We start from the raw sequence: 26,591 nt of genomic DNA on the forward strand, positions 1-26,591 counted from the left end.
CTAAAAAGGGAAATGTCATCCTACTGGTATCTAACACAGCATCCTACTGGTTAATTCTTGGTCCATCTCCAAGCTCACCAATAACAAAAAAAAATTTAATTGAACAATATGGCTGGCTCCTATAAAGCATATTACAACTACTGTAATCTCAAATACATGAATTTATGCCTATCTTAAAACACCTGATATATTTTGCTATTATATATATATAATTACAAAATAATAAGATGGGTGAACTAGAGTGCCTTGTATTAAATGAGGATATTGATATAATAGGCATCACAGAAACTTGGTGGAATGAGGATAATCAATGGGACACAGTAATACCAGGGTAAAAATATATCGGAAGGACAGAACAGGTTGTGCTGGTAGGGGAGTGGCATTATATGTGAAATCAAACGAAGTAAAAATCTTAAATGAACCAAACTGTACCATAGAATCTCTATGGATAGAAATTCCATGCTCTAATAATAAGAATATAGCAGTAGGGATATATTACCGACCACCTGATCAGGATGGTGATAGTGACTGAAATGCTCAGGGAGATTAGAGAGGATATTAAACTAAAAAACTCAATAATAATAATAATAATAATAATAATGCGGGATTTCAATTATCCCCATATTGACCGGGTACATGTCACCTCAGGACGGGATGCAGAGATAAAAGTTTATTGACACCTTAAATTAATCCTTCTTAGAGCAGCTGGTCCTGGAACCCACAAGAGAAGAGGCAATTCTTGATTTAGTCCTAAGTGGAGCACAGAATCTGGTCCAAGAGGTGAATATAGCTGGACCGCTTGGTAATAGTGACCATAATATAATTAAATTTAATATCCCTGTGGCAGGAAAAACACCACAGCGACCCAGCACTGTAGCATTTAATTTCAGAAAGGGGAACTACACAAAAATGAGGAGGTTAGTTAAACAGAAATTAAAGGGTACAGCGCCTAAAGTGAAATCTCTGCAAGCTGCGTGGAAACTTTTTAAAGACAACATAATAGAGGCTCAACTTAAATCTATACCCAATTTAAAAAACATTGTAAGAGAACCAAAAAAGAGCCACCGTGGTTAAACAACAAAGTAAAAGAAGCAGTGAGAGACAAAAGGCATCCTTTAAAAAGTGGAAGTTAAATCCTAGTGAGGAAAATAGAAAGGAGCATAAACACTGGCAAATGAAGTGTAAAAATACAATTAGGAAGGCCAAAAAAGAATCAAAAAGTAATAGCAATTTTTTTTTTTAAGTACATCAGAAGCAGGAAGCCTGCTAAACAACCAGTAGGGCCACTGGACAATCGAGGTTCAAAGGAGCACTCAAGGATGACAAGGCCATTGAAGAGAAACTAAATGAATTCTTCAGTCTTCACGGTTGAGTATGTGAGGGAGATTCTAAAACCTGAGCCATTCTTTTTAGGTGTCAGATCTGAGGAACTGTCCCAGATTGAGGTATCACTAGAGAAGGTTTTGGAACAAATTGATAAATTAAACAGCAATAAGTCACCAGGACCAGATGGTATTCACCCAAGAGTTCTGAAGGAACTTAAATGTGAAACTGTAGAACTACTAACTCTAATTTGTAATCTATTATTTAAATCAGCTTCTGTACCAGATGACTGGAAGATAGCTAATTTGACACCAATTTTTAAAAAGGGCTCCAGAGGTGATCCCGGCAATTACAGGCCTGTAAGCCTGACTTCAGTACCGGGCAAACTGGTTGAAACTATAATAAAGAACAATATTGTCAGATATATAGATGAACATAATTTGTTGAGGAAGGGTCAGCATGGTTTTAGTAAAGGGAAATCATGCCTCACCAATCTACTAGAATTCTTTGAGGGGGTCAACAAGCATGTGGACCAAGGGGACCCAGTGGATATAGTGTACTTAGATCTTCAAAAAGCCTTTGACAAGGTCCCTCACCAAAGGCTCTTACGCAAAGAAAGCTGCCACGGGATAAGAGGGAAGGTGCTCTCATGGACTGGTAACTGGTTAAAAGATAGGAAACAAAGGGTAGGTATAAATGGTCAGTTTTCAGAATGGAGAGAGGTAAATAGTAGTGTCCCCCAGGAGTCTGTTCTGGGACCAGTCCTATTCAACATATTCATAAATGATCTGGAAAAAGGGGTAAACAGTAAGGTGACAAAATTTGCAGATACAAAATTACTAAAAATACTTAAGACCCAGGCAGACTCCAAAGAGCTACAAAAGCTCTTAAAACTGGGTGACTGGGCAACAAAATGGCAGATGAAATTCAATGTTGATAAATGCAAAGTAATGCACATTGGAAAGCATAATCCCAACTATACATATAAAATGATGGGGTCTAAATTAGCTGTTACCACTCAAAAAAGAGATCTTGGAGTCATCAATGATCTGGAGGATGGCATGGATTGCACCCTCAGCAAGTTTGCAGATGACACTACACTGGGAGGAGTGGTAGATACACTGGAGGGTAGGGATACAGAGGGACCTAGACAAATTAGAGGATTGGGCCAAAAGAAATCTGATGAGGTTCAACAAGGACAAGTGCAGAGTCCTCCACTTAGGACAGAAGAATCCCATGCACTGCTACAGACTAGGGACCGAGTGGCTAGGCAGCAGTTCTGCAGAAAAGGACCTAGGGGTTACAGTGGACAAGAAGCTATATAAGTCAACAGTGTGCCCTTGTTGCCAAGAAGGCTAACAGCATAGAGGGACGTGATCGTTCTCCTCTCTTTGGCATTGGTGAGGCCTCATCTGGAGTAGTGTGTCCAGGTTTGGGCCCCACACTACAAGAAGGATATGGAAAAATTGGAAAGAATCCAGCGGAGGGCAAAAAAAAAAAAATGATTAGGGGGCTGGAGTACATGACTTATGAGGAGCGGCTGAGGGAACTGGGATTATTTAGTCTGCAGAAGAGAAGAATGAGGGGGGATTTGATAGCTGCTTTCAACTACCTGAAAGGGGGTTCCAAGGAGACTGGTTCTAGATTATTCTCAGGGATAGCAGATGACAGAACAAGGAGTAATGGTCTCAAGTTGCAGTGGGGAAGGTTTAGGTTGGATATTAGGAAAAACTTTTTCACTAGGAGGGTGATAAAGCACTGGAATGGGTTACCTAGGGAGGTGGTGGAATCTCCTTCCTTAGAGGTTTTTAAGGTCAGGCTTGACAAAGCCCTGGCTGGGATGATTTAGTTGGGGATTGGTCCTGCTTTGAGCAGGGGGTTGGACTAGATGACCTCCTGAGGTCCCTTCCAACCCTGTGATTCTATGATTGTGGATAGTTCTCTGAAAACATCCACTCAATGTGCAGCGGCAGTCAAAAAAGCAAACAGAATGCTGGGTATAATTCAGAAAGGGTTAGATAATACCATGTTGCCTCTATATAAATCCACGGTACGCCCACATCTTGAATACTGTGTGCAGATGTGGTCGCCCCATCTCAAAAAGATATATTGGAATTGGAAAAGGTTCAGAAAAGGACAACAAAAATTATTAGGGGTATGGAACAGCTTCCGTATGAGGAAATACCTGGACTTTTCAGCTTGGAAAAGAGACGGCTAAGGGGAGATATGATTGAGGTCTATAAAATCATGACTGGTGTAGAGAAAGTAGATAAGAAAGTGTTGTTTACTACTTCTCATAACACAAGAGCTGGGGTCACCAAATGAAAGTAGGCAGCAGGTTTAAAACAAATAAAAGGAAGTATTTCTTCGCACAACGCACAGTCAACCTGTGGAACTCCTTGCCAGAGGATGTTGTGAAGGACAAGACCATAACAGGGTTCAAAAAAGAACTAGATAAATTCATGGAGGATAGGTCCATCAATGGTTATTAGGCAGGATGGGCAGGAATGGTGTCCCTAGCCTCTGTTTGCTAGAAGCTGGGAATGAGCAACAGGGGATGGATCACTTGATGATTACCTGTTCTTTTCATTCTCTCTGGGGAACCTGGCATTGGCACTGGTCACTGTCAGAAGACAGGATACTGGGCTAGATGGACCTTTAGAATGGCCCTATTGGGTCAGACCAATGTACATAGATGCTGCCATTAAAATGTCAATATAAAAAATAATGCTGCACACACAAATTGAAAGCTGAGCTTTCTCCCTCTTCATAAGCACTGAAGTAAATAAGAGTCAACATGCCTTTTTTTGAGCAACAGCAGCCCGGTGTAGTTTCTCTTTCACCTGGTCATACTTCTCTTCTCTTTCTGTGATGCGCTGAATAAATTTATGCTTTTCTTCCAACCACTCTACACGTCTGTCTTCTAACATCCTAGGAGAACAACATTTTAAAGAGTGGTGGTGTAAACAAAACGTTGGATTAATTCTTTTTAATAAATGTCAGCATCTAGGATCCCTGACATATACACTTTATTTCACCCACTCTTTCCTTCTTGAACCATATGTTTGAAGTGTCTAACTTAAATTTGAACTGTTCTCGAAGTTCTGCAAATTTGGACTTCTGAATTCATAACTTCATTATTGGCTTAATTCAAATAAAATGGCTAACTTTGTAAATGGATTCCAATAAAACAGATGACTGTTTAGGCTTTTTTTTTGGATTAGCCTTTTGATAGTCCATAAATTATGTGCACAGGACAAATTTCTGCCTTTACCTGTGGGAGCCACATTAGAATGAAGTGGAGTGTGGCTGGAGCAGTGCCAAACCCTTTTCAAACATAGAAACAAGCCATTTTTGCCTTTATCCACTGCAAAAATTGCTACAACAGAAGCCATAGGGGAAATCCTTTTGCCAGTGACTTCAATGGGACCAGAATTTAATCCCATACATATTTCTTATTTCAACAAGGGTCAATTGTAACTGGTAAGTGAAAAGAAAATGGACACATATCCATATTGTTAAAGTTATCACAAGACAGAAATCCATTTTTACATCCGGAAGTTGAAACTAAAAGCACACACTAAGAATTCTCATTTTTCTCATGATACGGTCAAGATCTGGACAAAGAGGGGCTTTCTTATATTATCCGTAAGTCATAGCAATGGTGAGAAATACTATTAAAGAACAACATGCAAGCTTGAAAAAAAATAAAAAACTGAATTAAACAGACAAAAAAGTAAATCATACTTCTCTGCTTCTAGCTGAGCTTTTTCTGCTTGACTTCTTGCATTTCGACATTCTTGTTTTAATCTCTCCACCATTTCCTTCAGCTTTTGATTAGAGTCGAGCAAGTCATTTTCAGACTGAGAAAGTGAGGCCACTTGGAGTTGCATATCATGAATTTGCTACCAAAGAAAAAGATGTTTTTATTTGAAGGGAAAATATGAACAAGTGACAAGTAATTTGGGATAATGGGAGGGAGGAGGAGGCAGTTGCCAGGATGTCTGGCCATTTGACCCATTATGTCTTTGTAGTATGTACGTCTTTTTTGTCCGCTCTCTGGAACTTTTACAATATGTTTTCTGTGGATAAGGCAGGAGGTTTCCTCTGAGGATACAAGGCGGGAGAGATAGCATAAGGCAAAAGTCATTACTCTTTAGTATCCCTTGCTAGAGCTCTTGCAGAAATTACAGAGCCCAGCAGTGAGACATTGACACTCATAAAATATTGAAGCATCACAGACAAATTTAACAGAGTAAGTAACTCAATTATCCAAACTACAAAGGGCCAGGATTGTGGCCCAACCTTACATGACTGTGAAGGGGAGTACCTCTGCACTCCCCTGCACAGCCTCCTTGCATGTCAGCTGCAAGTGCAAAAGAACATATGAACAGTTTTCTTTAATGTGAACACACATTTTGCCAGACAATTAACTCAAAAAAATCACTGAATGGATTTTCCTCAAACTCTAAAAAACAAAAAGCAGACTCATCTCTGGACTGTAAACAACTATGAGAACTTTCAGTCCAAAGAGAATTTTTTTCTGGGAAAAGTTACATGTGCCTGAAGACAAGAGCACATAATATGTGCGCCTCTTCACCCATAATTACAATGCTGTTATGAAATTTTACAAGAGCAAAGTAAGTTGCAGGAGTTTTGGAGTATAAGACAACACTTCAATCTGGTATCTAATTGGAGTTCAGGTAAGTGCTAGAGTTCTAAATTTAACTCTGTTTCATAGCAGCAACTGTGAAAAATATTATGTATTGTCTTTTGAGTTAGAAGATCCCTGGGTAACCAAACTTGAGCTTTATTTCCCCTCCATACTTATCTGGAAGAGAGCATTTGCCAACAGGGCACAGCACTCACTCACTCATGAAGTTAATGGGTGGGATTTTCAGGAGTGTTAAGTGTTGGTCTGACTGCTCCCATTGAAGTAAATAAGAATTTTACCTGATTTCACCAGGAACAGTTTGGCCAACACTTGAACATTTTTGATAATTCCACCCAAACTGTCTTTGGTATGAGAGGTGGGCTTTTTTAAGACACTTACTAATATCCTCACTCTTAACTGGTCTTTTTCACTGTAAACATCTACCTATTTTCCCTTCAGCTGAAACTGTGATTGGTAAATTCACTCTGGCTAAATAAGTAGCCAGCTTTTTCAAAGACATAGCTCCATAACTGGATTCTAGGGAAGCATGAAATATGTACTGCAGTCTCCTTTTCTTTAAGGATCTGTTAGGTTCATTAGTTACACAGGAGACAACATGGCCTATCAGGAGTTAGAAGACTTAAGATTGTATTTTCAACACTGTTACCAATTCATGGTGCAGTTTTGGCAAGCCACTTCACCTGAGTTTAAACACTTGAAGTACCTTAGATGAAAGGTGCAATGTAAATACAAAGTATTACTGAGAAACAGTTTATAAGTGTATGGAACCTGGATCTCCAGTTAACAGTATTTATTAGACCAAAGGACCAGCAACATTCTGAGTTCTGAAATCCTTAGAATACATAAAGAGAAATAAGTAGCTGAAGCAAAAGATTGTGATAAACCCATTTATAAGGGCTCAGAAAAGACTGTCCCTCTATCCATTTTTACCCTTTGAGTTTTAAAGAGCATTGAAAAAAAGAAGTTTCACTATGAACATAAGAGTTCTTTGATTTAAATGAATAAAGGGATGAAAACCATTCCCAGTAAAATATCACAGTATGATACAAACTCTTACCTGTTGAAGATCAGCATTTTCACTTTTCTCTTTTTCTAACTCCTCAGACTGAATAATTTGCTGTTGAAGTTTTAACCTAAAATTTAATATAAGTATCATTATTTTTGTCTAATTAAAATGTAACTATTCTAAAACATAACTATTCAGCTTGTTAGTAGTTAAACAGATAAGTCTGTTTAACCATTTGAAAGGCTGATACTCACAATACACTCTTGCGTCAATTATAAAATAAGAAGTCATGTTTCTACTGTATGATTAGACTGCACTAATGTCATAGATTCCAATGATTTGCCTGATTTTATATATCCTTGATTTGACACTGGGGTATGTGGATGTGATAAACAGTTGTAGAACTCCACTGAGAACTTTGACAACTGTTAAGTTAAAACATGTACAGAATAAGTGTGCTTACAGAGTAGGAGCAATCAAATTAGGCCTCTTGATTTGCCACATGTTCACAAAAGCTCAATTCTAGGGAAAGAGTGGTTTCTGGTGCTGCGGGCCTGAACCAGCAGCCACCAAGAGATCAGTTTTTAACATTTAACTAATTGAAAATGACTTTAAACAGCATTTATTGGGGGAAAAAAGATATTCTGCATAAAATTCTGTAACCCATGGCTCATAGACTCAGACTCATAGACTTTAAGGTCAGAAGGGACCATTATGATCATCTGGTCTGACCCCCTGCATGATGCAGTCCACAAAGCCGTCCCTACCCTTTCCCTTGACTCTGCTGTTGAAGTCCCCAAATCCTGTGGCTTAGAGAAAGGCTCTTAAGATTGCTAAGGGCACTAAAAGTCAGACAACATTAAACAGACACATGGATGGAAGCACAGAAATCTTGGAGAAACATCCTCTGAGCTTTGTTTTTTAAATGATAAATTCTGTTTTCCTTTTTATATGAAGCTAAATTTTTTTTTTTATTTTAGAACACTTTGTATATTTTAAACAAGGTTTTTAAAAAACCCCACATACATTACCTAACATTCTGAAGCTCCCTTCTGCTAGACTCTTCTGCCAGCTGCATAACACGCAATTTCTCTTCATACTCATCCTTTTCAGATTGCCTCCAAGCATCTTGTTCCACTTTCATTTTCTCTAACTCAGCTAATCTGTTCTCAAGTTCTAACCTGAAACAATGTTCAATATTTACACAAGAACTATTACAAGGACAAAGTGACAGCAAAAATGTTCAGTTGAATATAACATTAAACAAGTTAAGTCATGCTGTCCCCTACCCTTTTTAAAAACAGAGCAGTAAACAAGTGAACATACTTTTCTTCCTGTAATGCTGCAAGTTTTTGAAAGCCTTCTTCTTTGGCAGCTTGTACTTTACGAATGAGCTCACGATCCTTTTCTACTAAAAGCACTTTGTGGCGTTCAACTGCTGCCTTGAGAATTTCATTGTCTGAATGCAATCCTGTTTTATACAATATATACATCAGCATGATGAAATATTTAAAGTATTAAAATCATTTTACAGACACGGATAAAATGGAACTGTGAATCCACTTTTCACTCACCCATAATATTCAAGCATTTTAATGAGATAAAATGCGCAAGACTTTTACTACTGTTAAATAAAAATACTTTAAAATAGAAAACACATTTAGAGACTAATTCTTATGTAATCATGACTAAATATTTTTCTAAAAATACTAAAATAAGCAGCACAAGCTTGGATTAAGAACTGAGTCTGCAATTTAGATTTAGCAAACAGCCATATTAGCTAAACAAATGCCCTGGATAAAATATTCCATTGTGGATATAGAAGGGTTAAGTGAACAAATGCATTATACTTAGAGAGTACAAACTGAAGTTGATGGGAAACTAATAATAAATCACTAATGGAACTGTAATGATCTAGTTAAAGCATATCCCTGTTTTAATTCACTAAAACAAAAATGGAGTGGAATTGGGAAGAATACGGACTATATTGAAAACCTAAAACTCTAATGTACCAGAGACCGGTAATAATGGAAAACAGATTTGTGGAAACATCAACAGTAGTGGAAAAGTTACTGCCCCATGTGATTCTGAATGATTAAATAATATGGCTGTAAGAAGAAGAGTGAAATGAGAAAACTAATGTGATATTCAGGGCCCATGTACTCAATGGCAAGATGGACCTGACCCTTGATTTATTAGGCAATCCAGTAAGAAACTGAAAATTCTGCAATAGCTTCAGGTAAGTTTAAAAGTGAAGGGGTTTGTGGAATAAAATATCAAAATAAATAATGAAGTAAGTATGTTATTTATTTTAATATTAAATTAACTGTTTTTACTTTGTTCTGACATTTTCAGTTTTCAATAGACTACACATTTTTGTATTAACAGCAAATAACTATATTTCTAGAACCTTGGGGAGGAAGCTAGAGGTTTTGACAGCTTCTTTTTTTCATCCAGGAAAATGAGGGCTATATTTTGGGATTGTTGGATAAAGTGAATGTCTGCTAAAATGATCAGCTGTGAAACAGTTAACTGTCTTGATATTTAAATTGCCCCCAGGAAGCTTTGGCATTCACACCCCTATAAGCTGTTATTTCAGACTGTCAACCTATTCAGGCAGATAACAAATGCACTGATTACATTCCAACTGTTTTTGGAAGATTTTCTTCAAAACCATGAAGGCTAGAAACAATCGTTTTTCTTCAAATGAAAGCCTAGCTCCTTGAGCCTAACTCTGTGGCAAATTTCATAAAATCAGGGAATACAGGAGGTCCCATTGGCAGTCTTCTGTAGACATTAAAACCTTAGTTCAAGCACTAAATTATAACAAAGAAAAAGAAACTGACTATACAATTGGCAATATTCAATAAAATTGACAAGGCAAGTTAACTAAATATGTGAATTAGCACAGATTATGCTAACATGTGTCCTGGGTTCATTAATTTACATAAACTGGGAGTCATTCATACACAGCTTCTACACCTGGATTAGGGGATACAGCAATGTTTTTACACAGCAAATTCATTTTCAGATTATCTATTGTAGTGCAGATAGTCAATGTGTTTCTTCTGAGGTTAATTTTTATTGTAGTGTGGTAGGAGCTGCAGGTTACAACAGAAACCATTAGAAACTAATTGCACATTACCATCCATTTCACTTTGAATCTTGTTTCTCTCTCTTTCTACCTCACTCTTGGCTCTTGCTGCCTCCAGTCTGACATTAGTTACTTCTAATTTGTGTGAATGCTTAAGTTCATCTACCTGTTAATTAGAAAATAAAACCAAATCACTAATAATATACCCTAGCAATTATTTTGATCCAAGCTTTTCATATGGCAGCTTCCTTACAAGAAAATACTTTAAACAATGGCAATCCATGCTTATTCTAGAAGATACACTTTGTGAAATAAATTCTTTTCATCCACTGTTTTTCATATAGCCACTTCAGAGTAACCAAGTGTCCAGGTTAAGGAGGCTATATATCCCATATCCACATAGCAACAATAAGGCTATTAATACACTGTGACTCCCCAAATTATACTCCATTGCCACTTTCTTTCCATAAATCCTTCAAATTGAAGACACTGGAAATTCTTGGATAAATTACAAGTAACTGTTAATATGAGTTACTGCACATGCTTAATTCTGCACTATACGTCTCCATAGGAAAGATGTACTCAGAGCAGACACTCAACCAGTTACCAAGGCATCATATACTAGAGTTTTAATACATCATGTTGAACCAGCCAGCTATAAGCACCAGACTGGAAAGCATCCTTTTTAGAAAAAGCTTGTGCTCTTTTATTTATTGTGATTTTCCACACCCAATGAGACAGATTGTATTTCTAAACAAAATCTGGTATCTTGATATTTTCAAGCGTACATCTCCTCCAAGCAGTTGTCCCAAAATTGTGCAGCTTGTGCTGAGAAGGCTGCTCACTTGAAGTGCCTCATTAAGACATTGGTCCAGTATTATGGACCTTGATGTTTTCTCCATTTTACGTCAATCTGCCAGCACTCTAGCTTTCATGTTTTTCCATCCCGGCTTAAACCTCCTCAACTTCTAGCCAAAATGAAGCTACAGAGATTCTAACAATATGAAGTGATACAAAAATACAGGAAAAACAACAAATAATAATAATTCCACTGAAAAAGTCCCTATTCAGTTCAGTCTGACAGCAACTTACAGCATCTAGAAATCATAGCTTGCTACACAACTTCCTTAAAAATCCAATTGTTCATAGTTTTAAAATAATTTGAAATCAGATGCATCTTTTCTGAAACTGTATGCATAAAAACTGCCTCATAAAAACAGTAGTTTTAAACAAGACATCAAATCACTAAAGGCAATTACTTCCTACATGAAACTTTCTATAGTTTAGGCTCTTACTGCACAGTAATTACATGGTCAGTGAGAATTAAATATCTAGAGGAAAAGCACTTATAATGAAAATCCATTTGTAATGACAAATGTAATTACAATCTGCTAGCACTTACAAGTTGTAAATGGTTAAGAATGACACAGTAGCTTAAGTAGTAACTACACTGTGGATTTGGATGCTTAAATATGAAGTTGAGAACATTTTAGGGCAATTCAGCAAATACTTAAGGAGCTTTCTGAGGCGCAAACCCAAGGAGGATACATAAATCACTTGGTGTCAAGTATCAGAGGGGTAGCCGTGTTAGTCTGAATCTGTAAAAAGCAACAGAGGGTTCTGTGGCACCTTTAAGACTAACAGAAGTATTGGGAGCATAAGCTTTCGTGGGTAAGAACCTCACTTCTTCAGATGCAAGTCTGAAGAAGTGCATCTGAAGAAGTGGGATAAACCACTTGTGCACTCAAAGGACCTGTGTTCTGAAATAAGCTTGTCTGGATGCACAGTGGGAGGGGAGCACAGCACTGGAGGGACTTACTGCACACATTCTTGGAGCAGACCTGCTTAGGTGGAAGTTTCTACCCTCCAAAAACAGTACTATCTAGTCAAATTCCTCAGCACCCCTGCGGTCTTACAGAGAACAAAAATTAACACAACCCAAGACTCCATACCCCTTGTACAGCTTCTGATGGGGAGCAAACAAGAGCAAAAAAAGGGATGGAAGGGCCAGGCTACTGTTTTAACTCATTTTTTCCTCTTTTTATTTTTTTATTTTTATTTTTTGAAGTTACCTGGCGCTCACTTTCCAGGACATGGGCTTTCTTCTTATTTGTTCATACAATGCCTACCTTGATGGAGCCCTGATCCCCAGATGCGACTATAATATAAATAATTAGATAAATAAGAACTAGGTGTGGCACGTTACATGAGTAGGCATGTGGGTTGTTTGGTGTTTTGTCCTTTTCCTACAGAAAGTTAGAATCATACTGCCTGGGAAAATGTAATTCAGGGCTGAGGTTGTCTTTTTGGTTGATTTGTATTGTGAGTACTGGGTGTGCTTAAGCTCATCTTGAACAAGTTCTGGGATTATTAAATTTGTGATTTGTTCCATCTTTCACATTTCTTGTGTTGGATAGCTTTTTGAGCCATATTATAGTGATAACAACAGCTGTTAAATAATGTAATATTTTGAATGGATGTGTTTATTATTTTGGGGGGTATGTTCCAAAAGGCAATAGATAAGTGTTTCCGTTTTTGTTTGTTGATTTAAAAAAACAAAAACAAAACTGTGTTGAAGGTATTCTGCATGGTATTGTACACCTTTACCCCGATATAATGCGACCCAATATAACACGGGTTCGCATATAGCACGGGTAACCCCGGGGCTCCAGCAGCAGGGCTCGGGCGGCGCTTTAAAGGGCCCGGGACTCCGGCTGCTGCGGGGAGCCCCGGGCCCTTTAAATCACCACTGGAACCCTGCCGCTGCTACCCCGGAGCTGTGGCAGCGGGGCTCAGCCTGTGATTTAAAGGGCCCGGGCTCCACGCAGCGGCCAGAGCCCGGGGCTCTTTAAATCACCGCTGGAGCCCTGCCGCCGCTATCCCGGGGCTGCGGCAGTGGGACTCGGGCAGCAATTTAAAGGGCCCGGGCTCCCCACAGCGGCTGGAGCCCGGAGCTCTTTAAATCATCGCTGGACCCCTGCCGCCGCTACCCCGATATAACAGGGTTTCACCGATAACGCGGTAGGGATTTTTGGCTCCCGAGGACCGCGTTATATCGGGGTAGAGGTGTATGTGTGTGATCAGAAGTTGCGGATCTGTGGGCAATCTCAGAAATGGTGTGGGCAGTCTAACCACAATCTCTCCAGTAGAGACTGAAGGTATTAAGGTTTACTTTGTATTATTATTTCCATTGGAATTCTCTCCAAGATGCACTGGGAAGAAGCGGTGAGGATTGTTAAAATAATGTCTGTCCACGCATCCTCTTCTCTGGGACTAGAATTCTGAGTATATTTTCTGATATACAAATGAGAAGTAAAGCTAACATTAAGTCAAATAATATTTCTGGAAAATTAAGTTGTTTTGACTGTTAGAAGAAAGTCACCAGATGGGCACTTTTTAGAGCAATTCCAGGAGGAAAGGAAAATACAAAACAGAGTTCTTTACTTCAGACTATAAAATGAATGATTCATTAGACAAGTAACATTGTTCTTGTTCTTAGCTAGAATTATTTTAAAAATCACCAGAAACCAAATCTTGATAATCCAATTTTCTTTTTTGTTTCAAGTTCTAGCACTTTTGTTTAGATTTGTCACTATAGCCTGATGATTTTTATTAAAGTAAGCAATCACAACCCTTATTTGATAGCACCAGACATATTTTATTAGTGGTTGGAAAAATCTAGTATGGTACTAATGTGGCTCTTCAAGCACCACATCATAAAAAAACAAAAACAAACAAAAATCCACAGAATGAGATAAGGATAAAAATCTCAGACTCCAAAGACACTTATAGTGATCATGTTTTTCTGTAGCATTACAGACTCCATATCTATCCTGCCAGCTATAATTAAAGAACATTTATTACGGGTACCATAGACTTTGAAAGGGCAGAAAAGAGTTCTACATTAAAAATAAAGTGAAACATGGTTTTAAAAAGTCAGATGAAACCGCTTTTTCTTCAGCTTGAAACCAGATGTGAAAATATATTGCTGATACCACAAAAGCACTTACTTTAGTGGCCAAGGCACTGATTTCTCGTTCAGCTTTGTGTAATTTGCTGGTTAAGAGAGTATTCTGCTCATTACTCAGCTGTAGTTCTTCTTCAATACGATCAATCTGGAGCTTAGCTGACTGCTTTTCTGCCTTGAATAAAAAAAGTATTTATAAGCTTTTTGGAGCAGCAACTATCTCTTGATATGTATTTGTACATTGTATAGAACAATAGGGTCCCAATCTTGATTAGGGTTTTTTGGGCACGACTGGCTTACATATTACATATTTATATTAAGGCTGCGTATATTAAGGTCATGGAAGCCATGGATTCAGTGACTTCCGTGATTTCTGCAGCAGCCGGTGCTGGCTCACGGCCAGCAGCAGCAGTTTGGGTATGTGGGGGGGCCTCAGGGCTAGAGTATGGTTGGAGTGCGGGGGTGCTCCCGGGATCCCACAGACATGTCCCTGCAGCTCCTAGGCCACGGGAGGCAAACTGTGGCCCGTGGGCTGCTTCCAGCCCGTCAGACGTTTTTATCAGGCCCGCGAGCTCCCGCTGGGGAGTGGGGTCTGGGGCTTGCCCCGCTCTACCTGCCCAGTGCTCCCCAGCCGCCGACTCACAATTCCTCTGATGAGCACCATCTTCCGGCACGTAGAGCCACACTGCGCAGGCGCAATTTCACCACGCAGTTTCCGGGACCGGAACCTCGCCCCTACACAGCAGCCCCCCCATGCGGCAGCTCTCCCAATCCCCTCCCGGATTCCTATAGACCCACCCTTTAGAGCCTAGAAACTCAGGGGCTGCACCGATCCCAGCTAGGGTGCCTCCACTCGTGGCAGTGGTGTCACTGCCGGCAGGGCCACTAGGAATCCCCAGCACCACCCTTATAGAACATCCCCCACCCGATGAGTCCCCCCTTCCCCACCTCGGTAACATCCCTTATAGAGCCCTCCCATGCTACACCCCATAGAGTCCCCCTCTCCCACCGGGCATTCATGGCCAGATGCGGCCTCAAGCCAAAAAGTTTGCCCACCCCTGTCCTAGGCAGAAGGCCCAGGGGGCTCCACGCGCTGCCTGCGCCCGCAGGCGCTGCCCCCGCAGCTCCCATTGGCTGCAGTTCCTAGCCAATGGGAGCTGTGGAGCTGGCGCCTGTGGCGGGAGCAGTGCGCGGAGCCCCCCTGGCCGCCCCTTCCCTAGAAGCTGCAGTGACAAACTGATTGGAGCCAGGTAGGTAGCCTGCCAGCCCCTGCCAAATCTCCCCTGCCCCCAGCACCGGGGGGGAGCGGGGGTCTCCAGGCTGCACACTGCTGCCTGCCTCCCTCTCCCAGCACCAGCGGGGGTCCCGGCCCCCCCCCAGAGCTCTTGCAGCCCCCCAGCCCAAGTTTTAGTTAGGGGTATATAGTAAAAGTCACGGACAGGTCACGGGCCATGAATTTTTGTTTACAACCCCTGACCTGTCCGTGACTTTTACTAAAACTACCCGTGATTAAAACATAGCCTTAATTTATATTTAGTAGAGGTTTGCTGTACAATATGTTCTCTCTCTAATTTACTCAGAGTAACACTTGTTCTCCAACTACATTGCCCCCCCCCCAGACTCTTATGCACCCCCCATGCCCCTAAGCCTTCTGGAGGCAAGAGGACCTGAAGCTTGGTTAGACGGGTCAGGTATTTATACCCTCCGCCAGTAAACTGTTAGGCTGTAAGGATGTGTGTGTCTGCAAGCAGTGCTCCAAAAAGGCTTTTGTAGATGCTCACCCCAGCACAAAACACCTACAGTGTACCTCTGTAAAGTCAACATCATAAAGGATAAATAACAGTTTCAGTACTCTGCATTTTGTGGTGTTGGAAGACAGCACTTTAGTAAAATTTCAAGTAGATGCTTAACCCAGGTCATTGACTTCAGTCAAGTTATTTTTCTCCAATAAGATTTAAACAATTACTAAATTAAGATTAGAGTAGATCTGAGCATACTGAAGTGCATTTTGATAGGTCTTTAAGATGCCTTGCCCATTTAAAAAAAAATCTGCCACAATGTTTGTCAAGTTGTGGTCTTCAGGACTTGATGGTAATCCACAGCAATATGGCAGGCATCTAGTGCTGGTTCTTCCTTGTTTCTAGCTGCTTTTACAGAGATACAGCTCACTGCAGTGTAGGGTGACCAGATAGCAAGTGTGAAAAATTGGGACAAGGGGTGGAGGGTATACAAGACAAAGCCCCAAATACCAGGACTGTCCCTATAAAATCGGGACGTCTGGACAAACTATTGCAGTGAAGAGCTTGGGCACCTATAAAAGTAAGATGGAAAGGAAAAGTAAGATGGAAAGGAAGCCAGTCTAACTATGGGCTGCAGCTACACAGTAGGAAGAAAAGCCATCACAGACTGGAGCTGCCAACAGGCGAAAAACAGGAACCATTAATGGGACGGAAGCCCTCAAGCCAGTGAGGAATGTTCAGTGGAGAACTGAAACCTGAAAAGCATGCACAGAAGAGGAGTAGGATAGATGGGACCTTACAGTAGCGAAGTATGTGCAAGGGGACAAGAAAAGGAAGCTAGGAAGTTGTGGCAACATGTGCAGGAAACACGAGTACCACCTGGTAGGCAAGCAAGAAGAAAACACATGAACACAACAAGTGAGTGGGGCTGCTTAAATGAAGAGCAAAAATAGATCATATAATTAACATTTTTTAAAAGGACAAAACTTTTATTGTATTAAAGACAATTAACACACACACTATCCCCATATTAAATTCCAGTTAAGCAACTGCAGTTCACATATGCATTTTAAGTGACTGCAAATAGAACTGTGGGTGAGAAGGTACATGGTCTGTGAGAATCTTTCAGTTAAGAATCTTTCAGGGGGGGAGGGATAGCTCAGTGGTTTGAGCATTGGCCTGCTAAACCCAGGGTTGTGAGTTCAATCCTTGAGGGGGCCACTTAAGAATCTGGGGCAAAATCAGTACTTGGTCCTGCTAGTGAAGGCAGGGGGCTGGACTCGATGACCTTTCAAGGTCCCTTCCAGTTCTAGGAGATCGGATATCTCCATTAATTTAAAAAAAAAAAAAAAAAAAAGATGTAGCCCATTCTATGACAGAATTTGAGAAGTGATGACTTAAAAATAAAATCAGAAGTATAGAGTAAGTTCAGAAAATGCAATTTTTTTAATGCTTTAGCATGTCCATGGAACCAGAGCCTACTGGCCAAAAACTTCCAAATTTATTTCCTGTGTTTCCCTGGGAGACAATTCAACTTCTTACCTCCAGAGATCTCATTGTAGTGTGCATCTCCGCCAACTGCCGTACCTGTATTCTTTGCACATTATCTGCTTGCACACCACTATTTTCTCTCTCTGCTCTTAGTTCTGCTACCTCAGCTTCTAAACCTTTTAATTTTTGATGTAGTTGAGCCTTTTCTCTTAGGAGTACCTCCACTCGCTTATTGTCTCTTGTGGGATCAACACTAAGCAGCTGATTATGCAGTTCTTCTTTATCTCTATCCAGTCTTGCTATCTAATAGTTATACAGAAAAATACACAACCGTTACATTATTTAGCTGTCTGTCACCAAAATAATACCCAAGTTGATAATTAAGGAAAAGATCAGCAATTTGCATTAAACAGGGAAATCTTTCTGCATTTAAATGTTAATTTATTTTCTTTGAGTAATCAGATCCACAGAACCACTATAATCAGACTTCAGCCTACTGGCTGTGCAGGGAACAAAAGTAGGCCTGTCAGTGCCTGCAATTAAAAACCCAGGACCGGCCCGAACCAGCTGACACGGGCTCACAGGGCTCAGGCTAACGGACTGTTTAACAGTGTAGGTGTTCAGGATCGGACTGGAGCGAGGACTATAGGACCGTGAGGTGGAAGGATCCCAGAGCTCAGGCTGTAGCCCAAGCCCAACCGTCTACACTGCAATTAAACAGCCCCTTAACCTGAGCCTCACAAGCCCAAGTCAGCTGGCCTTTGCCAGCTGCAAGGTCTCGTTGCAATGCCCTCAGTCAATGGCAGGAAGGATTGTCCCTCCCTCAAGAGCCTGCCAGTTGAGACAACTTCCCCTGAGGTTAGGTCTACACTAGAAAGGTAAGTTGACCTATGTAATTACTGTGGTGGTTGATGTCCACACTACCCTCCTTCTGTCAGTGGTGTGCATCCTCACCTGAGCGCTTCCACTGACTTACGAGGGGCGGAAGGGAAGCGGGGTCGGGGTGTGGGGGGGTCTGAGAGCCTAGCTGCCCCTCTGGGCACTCCGTTTCCAGCTCCCTGCCACCGGGGGCAGCCGGGCTCTGTGTGGGGAGGGCGCAGCCTGGCTGGGAGCAGGGAGCCCGGGGCAGCAGGAGCCCCCTGCAGCTTTCTTGTCAATTTCACGGTTCCAGCATGGATCCGTGAAATTGACAAGAATGACAGCCAACAGCAGATGTAAGAAATGCAGAGTCTACATGGACACTGTGTCACCCTAACTACACCGACATAAGCCTTACACCTCTCGTGGAGGTGGAGTTATGTCGTCGGTGTAGTAGGGCACATAAATCGGAGGGAGCAAGGCTGTAGCGTGTACACTGACATAATTAGGTTGACGTAAGCTACCTTAGTTCGACCTAACTCTGTAGTGTAGACCAAGCCTCAGTTTCTGATTTTAGAAAGTTGGATGAAGTTATTCTGCTTTAGCTATACGATGGAAAACAAAGCAATGCAGTCTCTGGAATAGGAGAGTATGGGAATAATTTCACCTATAATTCTAACAGTAATGTAGGTATAAAACTAGAGAGCTTCAAAAGCTAACCAGCAATTCTTGAATCTTAAAAAGCTGATGAAACAGAAGACCTGAATTATTTTGAGTCTCAAGACTTGATTGTGCATATCATAACTGATTTACATATTGTATATCTCAGAATAAATATCGGTTTTGGCTAAATTTTCAGGTAAGCACCTAAATATAATACGCTAGAGGTACATGCAGGGGTGCAACTGGTAATTATATACTTACTTGTGCATATATTTGCATTTGCAGTTTAGACTCTCTCTTGAAAACTTGGCCCCAAACAAAACATATCATTAAATAGTTTACCCAAGAGCGAAATCATAGGTGAGGACAAATTTTGAAACAAGTTAAGGGGTCAATAGTAGCGAGATCATGAATTTTTGTCAGAAATGGCAGACAAAAGGATATTGAGAAATTTGAAAACGGACAAGTTTTCCTGCTCACCTCAGTATTTTCTGCTGCCCTTTTCTTGGGTTCGTAATCAGATATAGAACATAAATTCTATATTTACTTTTATTTAGGCTATTTGAGCTACTAAGTTAGGACTGAAGATGATGTATTGATCTATTTAAATCTCTCAAAGCTAATAAAAAAAGGTTTGCAAGCATTGTTATAGGCTGTCATTTAAAGACAAGCCTATTATTTGCAATATGACTATGATATTTCTACAAGATATCTTGAACAAATTGATGTAAATTGTTATGGACCAGACCATGACAAAACTTTAAGAGAGCTGACAGTACTCTGATAACCAACATATTACAAGAACACAAAAAAAGATGACAAAATTATACTAGTTATACTAAAATGACAAAAACCTTATTAAAAAATCTTTTTATAAATACCTCAAATATTTCACTTTTATAGTTGTTTAACTTATATTGCATATTCTCTACCTACCTCAGAGTCGTACTTTATTTTTTTCTCTTCTAAAATACGTGCATGTTCTTCCTTCTGGTGTTCAAATTCTGATTTGAGGAAGGTATGTTCATAACGAAGTTTGTTATATTCTGTTCTGTATTTTTCTACCTCCTAAATTAATTAGGAAGTAGAACACAGATTCACTCAAGCACAAAAGTAGATAAACATATAAAAGTAAATACTTAATACTTTTGTTTTATTTCATGAATCATCCATGGAATTTTCCCATCATCTTTTCACCAAGCAAAATACCAAACAAACCCTCCCTCAATCTAGACAAAGTGAAGTTAAATACGTCTTACTACTTACTTCATCTAGTTTCCGAAAGCGTTCTCTCATAGGGGTTTCCAATTCATGTTGTATTTGTGCTTTTAACAACTCAAGCTTTTGAGGAGTTAGTACCTGACATGTACAGAAAACAAATGTACTGTAGAATAACTAACCAAACAACAGTCATATTAAGCAATTTATATTGGAAAACAAATGTTGGACAATGAAACATTTCACACGCAATTTTAAAAAAGTTCTTTATGAATATATGCCATTTATAAAATGTATTTTTAATTTTTTCCTGCTTTCATAAAAAGCTAATCAATTCAACTATAATTGATGTGCTTTCTTAGGGAAAAATTTAACATTCGAAGGTTAACAATATTAAATATATATGAAATAAATCCAGCCTCTACATCATCTTTGAAGTTCTTCAGATAAGGTACACTCAGGATCCTTACAATACATTCACTACCTTTTTTTGCCTTCTTCCTTAATTGCTGTAATTCAAGTCTAATGCTCAAACAGTGAAGGACTTGTTTTCTTCCCACTCTCATTCTGCCTTTTCAGTGATTTGCTCTCTTTTTTTTATTACTAGATTTAAAAATTATGAATGGATTCAGGAAAACAATGTAGATACCATTGATAAGCACAGACGAGGGAGGAAAGGAAAAAGCCCTCAGAAAAGTGCAGTGGGCATGGTCTTACTGCATTCTCATTTTCCTGATGAAGAGTGAAAGATTTCTGGTTACAGTTCTCACAGTAGGGTCCAAAAAAAGTTGTGTTGTTTGTTTTTAAAGAATACAGATCATCCTGCTCTGATAAAAGTATTTCTTAAATTACAGCAATTTTTTTAACCTCTGTTGGTGTCTAGCTTTTGCATATATCAAATGAGATTGATCATTGAATTTTGACTGGATTTCAGTGGTAGCTGCAGAACCAGAAAAATGTGGCATTACTACTTAAAACAAACAGAGTTTTGGGAAAAGAGGTGGGAAGAGTGTTTAGAATATCTCCATTTTGATTTTAGTAGAATGTCCCAACAGATAAAGGCCAATTCACTAAAAGTTTTGTTGTTGTTGTTTGTTTTTAAACTAAATAGCCTGCCTTTAAGAACTCTCCCCACCTTTACAGGAAAAAAATCTGACTCCTACAAACAACAGAACAAATGCCCCTAGAATTCTTATAGAAAAGCAGACCATAATGGCTTAAATCCAACATGGCAAGATGCTGGATGGCCAACGAGCTCCCTGCACCAGCTCTCAATTGCCTCCTATAAGAACAAAGCCTCTGAACAAGTTCCACGTTTCTTCTGCCATTCTGGGCCCCAGAAGCGCTTCAGATCCTGAAGACCAGCTCTGGAGCAGCATTGAGAGACTTCTCTCCTTCATTCAGAGTATACTGAACTATGGGTAGACAGAAGATCTTTAGAATTTTCAATCAGACAAGATTGCCTTTCCCTGACCAAATTCCTAAGAATTTATGTGTTTATGTTAACTAGAAAGCTCTTGTGATTCATGTGTCATGCTGGATCACACAAACCCTTGGAGTCTGACAAGCAGATTGCAGTTGTAAAAGAAACTATGGAAGAACTCATTTGAGTAGATTGGACAGGAACAGGATCACTACAAAGCCATCCCACTTCAGGAAGGCTGATACCACAGCCAAAAAATAAGTGAAGAACCTGAGGCAAATGTTGATCTGCAGAAGAGGGATCAGTACAGGAGATGAAGATTTGCTCAGAAAGAAGGCTAGAAAGTTATTTCACTGGCAGCTGAATAGCTAACATGAAACCCTGCAGTTGACTACCAAAATACCTTCAGATCAACACTGGTCACAAAATGGACTAGTCATTGGAAAGTCAACTCTAGTCTTTCCAAGCTGTGGAGAAATGATAAATAGTTACTGTAAATAGATTCCTGAAAATTTCATCAACATCTGAAGTAGAAAAGACTATCCTGATAGTCAACATGTGATTTGCATAATTTGAATTTTAGCTAACCCCACTGTACCAGGTACAATGTATGTGCTGAAGCAAGCACTATATTGCAGGTTGGAATAGTTAAAAGACAAATGATGAATAGTGGCATCTTCATAAGCTTCTTCCCAGAACCTGTTCAGACCTTGAGTGCCATAGGTGAAAAAGCCTTCTTTATGAGGCACCGATCTGACTAAAGAGGTTAGCAATAGGGAAAATATGTTCTCGGTCAACAAATTGCAGAAGTGGTCTCTTTGGCTGAAAACAAGCACTGCTGATATAAGTTCATAAAAACGACAGATGGGAGAGGAAGAAAAGAGGCTGAAGGAAAATGGAAGCTTAATTTTCTCTCTTCAGTAGGTCTTCATTCACAGGATAAATACTTTTCTTTTTGTGTCACCATCTCACAGAGCAAGAGGGCATAATGCGTTGCATAAGCTGACTGAAATCCCAGTGGGGATAGCAGAATCCCAGCTGCACTATTGACACAGGGAAGAGATATGCTTCTCCCTAATTTTCTTAATTCTTCTTCATAACCAGTCTAACTAATTTTTGATCCCCAAAGAAGGCGAGAACCTGACATTAGTAATACTAGAACATAGTAAAGAAGGAGAGTGCCATCAGTGCACTTTTTGAAGAGACTGATAGAGACTACTATTCATGGAATGCATAACAGAGTTTAGATCTAAATGGTACCAGAAGTTTTAACTGTCATTTCATTTGTGCTCCTGCAGTAAAATTACAAGAGGAGTGCAACTCAGTCAAGATTTGTGATTTGAGGACATGGCTGTAATAGATCCAATTACAAGCAGAAAGAAAAACTAAGGCTAAAACACACAATACATTGATAAAGATATATTACAGAAATGTTTCTACAGAAATTCATATTAAGTTCTGGTAACCATTGTCTCACCTGCATCTTCAGTTCCTCTAGTTCCCTAGTTTTATCTAATAATTCCCCTCGGAGCTCAGCAAGAAGAAATTGAAATTTGTCATGGATGGTTTGCTTTTCAACTAACAACCGTTTGAGCTCATTTTGTGATTTCGTATACTCATCCTGTAACCTGCAAAATATACAGTATTTTTATTTATTACTAAGACTGCCCATTTATCCTCTAAAAACAGATCATTCTTATGCTGAAAAATCTGAAGTCACAGTAATAACAGAAGTACAGAAGCAAAAGTAAAAAGACATCAAATCTGACAAAATATCTACTAGGTATCATTTCCGCCCTTCCTCCAAAATACATTTGACATGGTTACTATTCTAAATTCTGTAAATATGAAGTAATTTCAAGATCCACTGACTATTTCAGAACCCTCACCTCACATATGTTGAGACCTTTAAATTGTTATTGTGTAAATAACAAAGTATTATTTTAGAAAACTAACAGTCAAACTTGTCCTTAAGCACAAATGAGTAGTAATGTACATTTCTATTGGACACTGAGTATTTTAACAATCAAAGCCCTTCCTCAATGGAGCAATTTACAGCATTCATGACTGAATCGGTAAACACTTGTACTGCTACTCCTACAAATTAAAGTCAGACAGGTAACTAGCTGAAAAAACAAAAACCCTTCCTTCCAATATTTAATTTTAGCTTTTAACAGCTCAAACTAAATAAGGAAAACAGACATTTAAAGTACTGTACCTTGTATGTTCTGCCTTTAGAGTTTGATAATTTGTTTTATGATTTTCACACCGCATTCTTTCATCGATTAAAATTTTTTGTATTTCTTCTTGTGAACCAACAAGATCACTATTTCCACTTATTGGAGGAAGTATGCTGGTGAAAGTATCCATCCTGGCTAAATATTATTGAGTTGACAACCAGGTAAAAATGAATTCAGCCCAAATCTACCACCTTCAGAAGGATTCCTTCCACCTTTTATCTTGATGGCATCCCAGGAGGCCAAATTACCTGTTACAAACACAAGTGCAACTAATTAGTAATAGCCATTCATGGTTCAAAAGGCTTCACACACTATTTTATGCTTTCATATTACAAAGCTTCATAACAGGGAGCAGGGGTGGTTGGATGGGGTGGCAGGGGGCCGGGGGCGGGCAGGGGACAGGGAGCGGGGAGGGGGGGTGGATGGGGCAGGGGCTGGGCCACAACCCCCTCCCCTAACCAGCCCTCCATACAATTTACTAAACCCAACGCGGCCCTCAGGCCAAAAAGTTTGCCCGCCCCTGTTCTAATGGCTCTTGCTATTCATGCTCCATGGCTTGAGAAGCAAGGCACACAGCACCCAAAGCATTCACCTGCAGTGACACACTTCATAAGGAAGAACTGGATATTGAGAACAGGAAAGAGAACCATAGTTTACAAAACCGGTTTTTTAAATGTCAAAACAGTAAGTGGTACCTATTTAACAAAATAACCCTGTTTTAGATTACAGTGACATCTTGTGGTAGATTTTAAAACCTGCATAAAAGTCTGAAGCTGTCAGTTTTTAAGAACACTTTTACATTCTCCCATTAAAGTTACTGACTTGCATAAGTACACACAGTTGCCATCCAAGTGCTAAATTACATATAACATGCACCTTTGACCATTTAATCAACACTGCTGATTAATCCATGGTCAGTAACTTCTAACATTCAATCTAATCACAGAATCATACATTAGGGTTGGAAGAGACCTCAGGAGGTCATCTAGTCCAACCACCTGTTCAAAGCAGGACCAACACCAACTACTAAATCATCCCAGCCACTGCTTTGTCAAGCAGGGCCTTAAAAACCTCTAAGGATGGAGATTCTACCACCTCCCTAGGTAACTTATTCCAGTGCTTCACCACCCTCCTAGTGAAATACACATCTACCCAGATATAATGCTGTCCTTGGGAGCCAAAAAATCTTACCGCATTATAGATGAAACTGCATTATATCGACCTTGCTTTGATCCACCGGAGTGCACAGCCCCCCGCCCCCCCCCCCGGAGCACTGCTTTACCGCATTATATCCAAATTCATGTTATATCGGGTCGCGTTATATCGGGGTAGAGGTGTAGTATTTCCTAATATCCAACCTAGACCTCCCCCACTGCAACTTGAGACCATTACTCCTTGTTCTGTCATCTGCTACCACTGAGAACAGCCGAGCTCCATCCTCTTTGGAACCCCCCCTTCAGGTAGTTGAAGGCTGCTATTGAATCCTTCCCCTCCCCCCTTCTGCAGACTAAACAATCCCAGCTTCCTCAGCCTCTCCTCTTAAGTCATGTGCCCCAGCCCCCTGATCATTTTCGTTGCCCTCCGCAGGACTCTCTCCAATTTGTCCACATCCAAAATCACCATTTTAAAAGCAAAAAATATGCCAAATAAATGTTTCTTTCCTTTGCCACTCCAACACGGTATTTCTTTCACCAAATCACATTAGTGCATGCTCCAGGACAGGCAATATTCACTGTTGGATAAGAGGAAAATATTTAATTGCCTTATTAGGGCTATAAACAGGAGCATTATACATTAATAAGGCAAGCATCACTTCCAGCTAATGGAATAAGACACTTGCTTATAGCCATATATCATACATTAAAACCACAACATGATTAGATAATACATACAGAGTTTGGGATTGTACTTTTGTTTAAAGAGAGTTCTAAAATTAGTTATATTTTCTCTCTCCCTCTGAGGACTGTACAGTTTAATTTATTATAGCTAAGGTCATCTAACTTTAGAAAAAGAGGAATATGAAATATTTATATAGTTCAAATTAAAACTCTCAAACATTTCTAAACATAGTTTTTCTGTAAAATATCTGGCATATAGTGTATATGATGGCATGTTGTGATTGACTAAAACAGCCATCCCAAATTCATGTCTGTAAAACCTTTTACTACATCATCCTGCGTATGTACACCCATAGGAATGAGTGTTGATTCTCCGGATCGAGGGGTGTGGGTGTGTCCCTTTAAAAAGCTAAATATCTAACTTTAAAATAATGTTAGAGAGGAGAATAAAATGCTAATGTGAATAAGTTAGCTGCTAAACTTCCAACCACCTTAATTCTGTCCCTCATTGTCCCACTCGCTTAAATAGAGAGTTCGAATGTGTCTGGTTTGTTTGTTTGTTTTTTTAATATGGACTACAACCTTTGCTTCAAGTCCTGGCAAATTCAGAGATATCAGGCCTTTAAGTCACCATATCATCATTCATTAAAAAAAAAAATCTTATTTAAAAACATTGTTTTTTAAAAATGTATTGATAGAATTTATGTTACTAACAGTTCTAAATGGTAACTACGGTAAGTCAACCTAAATTTAGAGAAAATTATGTAATCATACTAATTTAAATTTTGAAAACTCCAAAACATCGCTCTGATTTATATGACATAACCAAGTTATATAATGGTGGTTTCAGTGTTCACTGGCAATTGTTTAGGATTACCTGCATAACTCATTCAAGGCTCTGCTTTCATTCCTATAGCCTGGTCTAACCTACAAAATATTACCATATTTGAACACTCTTATGATCAATGAAGTTAGATAATAAGGCTGAACATAATTTTTTGGCCAGGGCAGAATACTACTCGTCCTGTTCTGCAATGTGTCAGCTAATTGTATCAG

General features: G+C 39.5%; 1 protein-coding gene across 6 annotated transcripts in view; it reads right to left on the reverse strand.

Annotated features, from left to right (window-relative positions):
• Nucleotides 1-26,591, reverse strand: part of CEP83 (centrosomal protein 83) — a 37,016-nt gene that overhangs the window by 5,403 nt on the left and 5,022 nt on the right. For 3 of the 6 annotated variants that reach the window (XR_010594317.1, XM_065575420.1, XM_065575227.1), the window contains exons 2-13: nucleotides 23,676-25,429; nucleotides 22,935-23,085; nucleotides 20,083-20,175; nucleotides 19,753-19,884; nucleotides 17,347-17,598; nucleotides 14,109-14,240; nucleotides 10,150-10,264; nucleotides 8,331-8,475; nucleotides 8,036-8,185; nucleotides 7,056-7,131; nucleotides 5,071-5,228; nucleotides 4,125-4,254 (exon numbers count right to left, since the gene is read on the reverse strand). Coding sequence is in view for 5 of the 6 variants with exons in the window: in XM_065575420.1 (XP_065431492.1) it covers nucleotides 4,125-4,254; nucleotides 5,071-5,228; nucleotides 7,056-7,131; nucleotides 8,036-8,185; nucleotides 8,331-8,475; nucleotides 10,150-10,264; nucleotides 14,109-14,240; nucleotides 17,347-17,598; nucleotides 19,753-19,884; nucleotides 20,083-20,175; nucleotides 22,935-23,085; nucleotides 23,676-23,827 (1,686 nt within the window). In the remaining variant the exon portion in view is untranslated. Of the gene's footprint in view, nucleotides 1-4,124; nucleotides 4,255-5,070; nucleotides 5,229-7,055; nucleotides 7,132-8,035; nucleotides 8,186-8,330; nucleotides 8,476-10,149; nucleotides 10,265-14,108; nucleotides 14,241-17,346; nucleotides 17,599-19,752; nucleotides 19,885-20,082; nucleotides 20,176-22,934; nucleotides 23,086-23,675; nucleotides 25,430-26,591 lie in introns of those variants that run through there. The other 3 variants (XM_065575282.1, XM_042859818.2, XM_065575360.1) reach the window with 2 other exon arrangements.

The sequence above is a fragment of the Chrysemys picta genome, chromosome 1 (genome assembly GCF_011386835.1).
Source record: "Chrysemys picta bellii isolate R12L10 chromosome 1, ASM1138683v2, whole genome shotgun sequence".
Lineage (NCBI taxonomy): Eukaryota > Metazoa > Chordata > Testudines > Emydidae > Chrysemys > Chrysemys picta.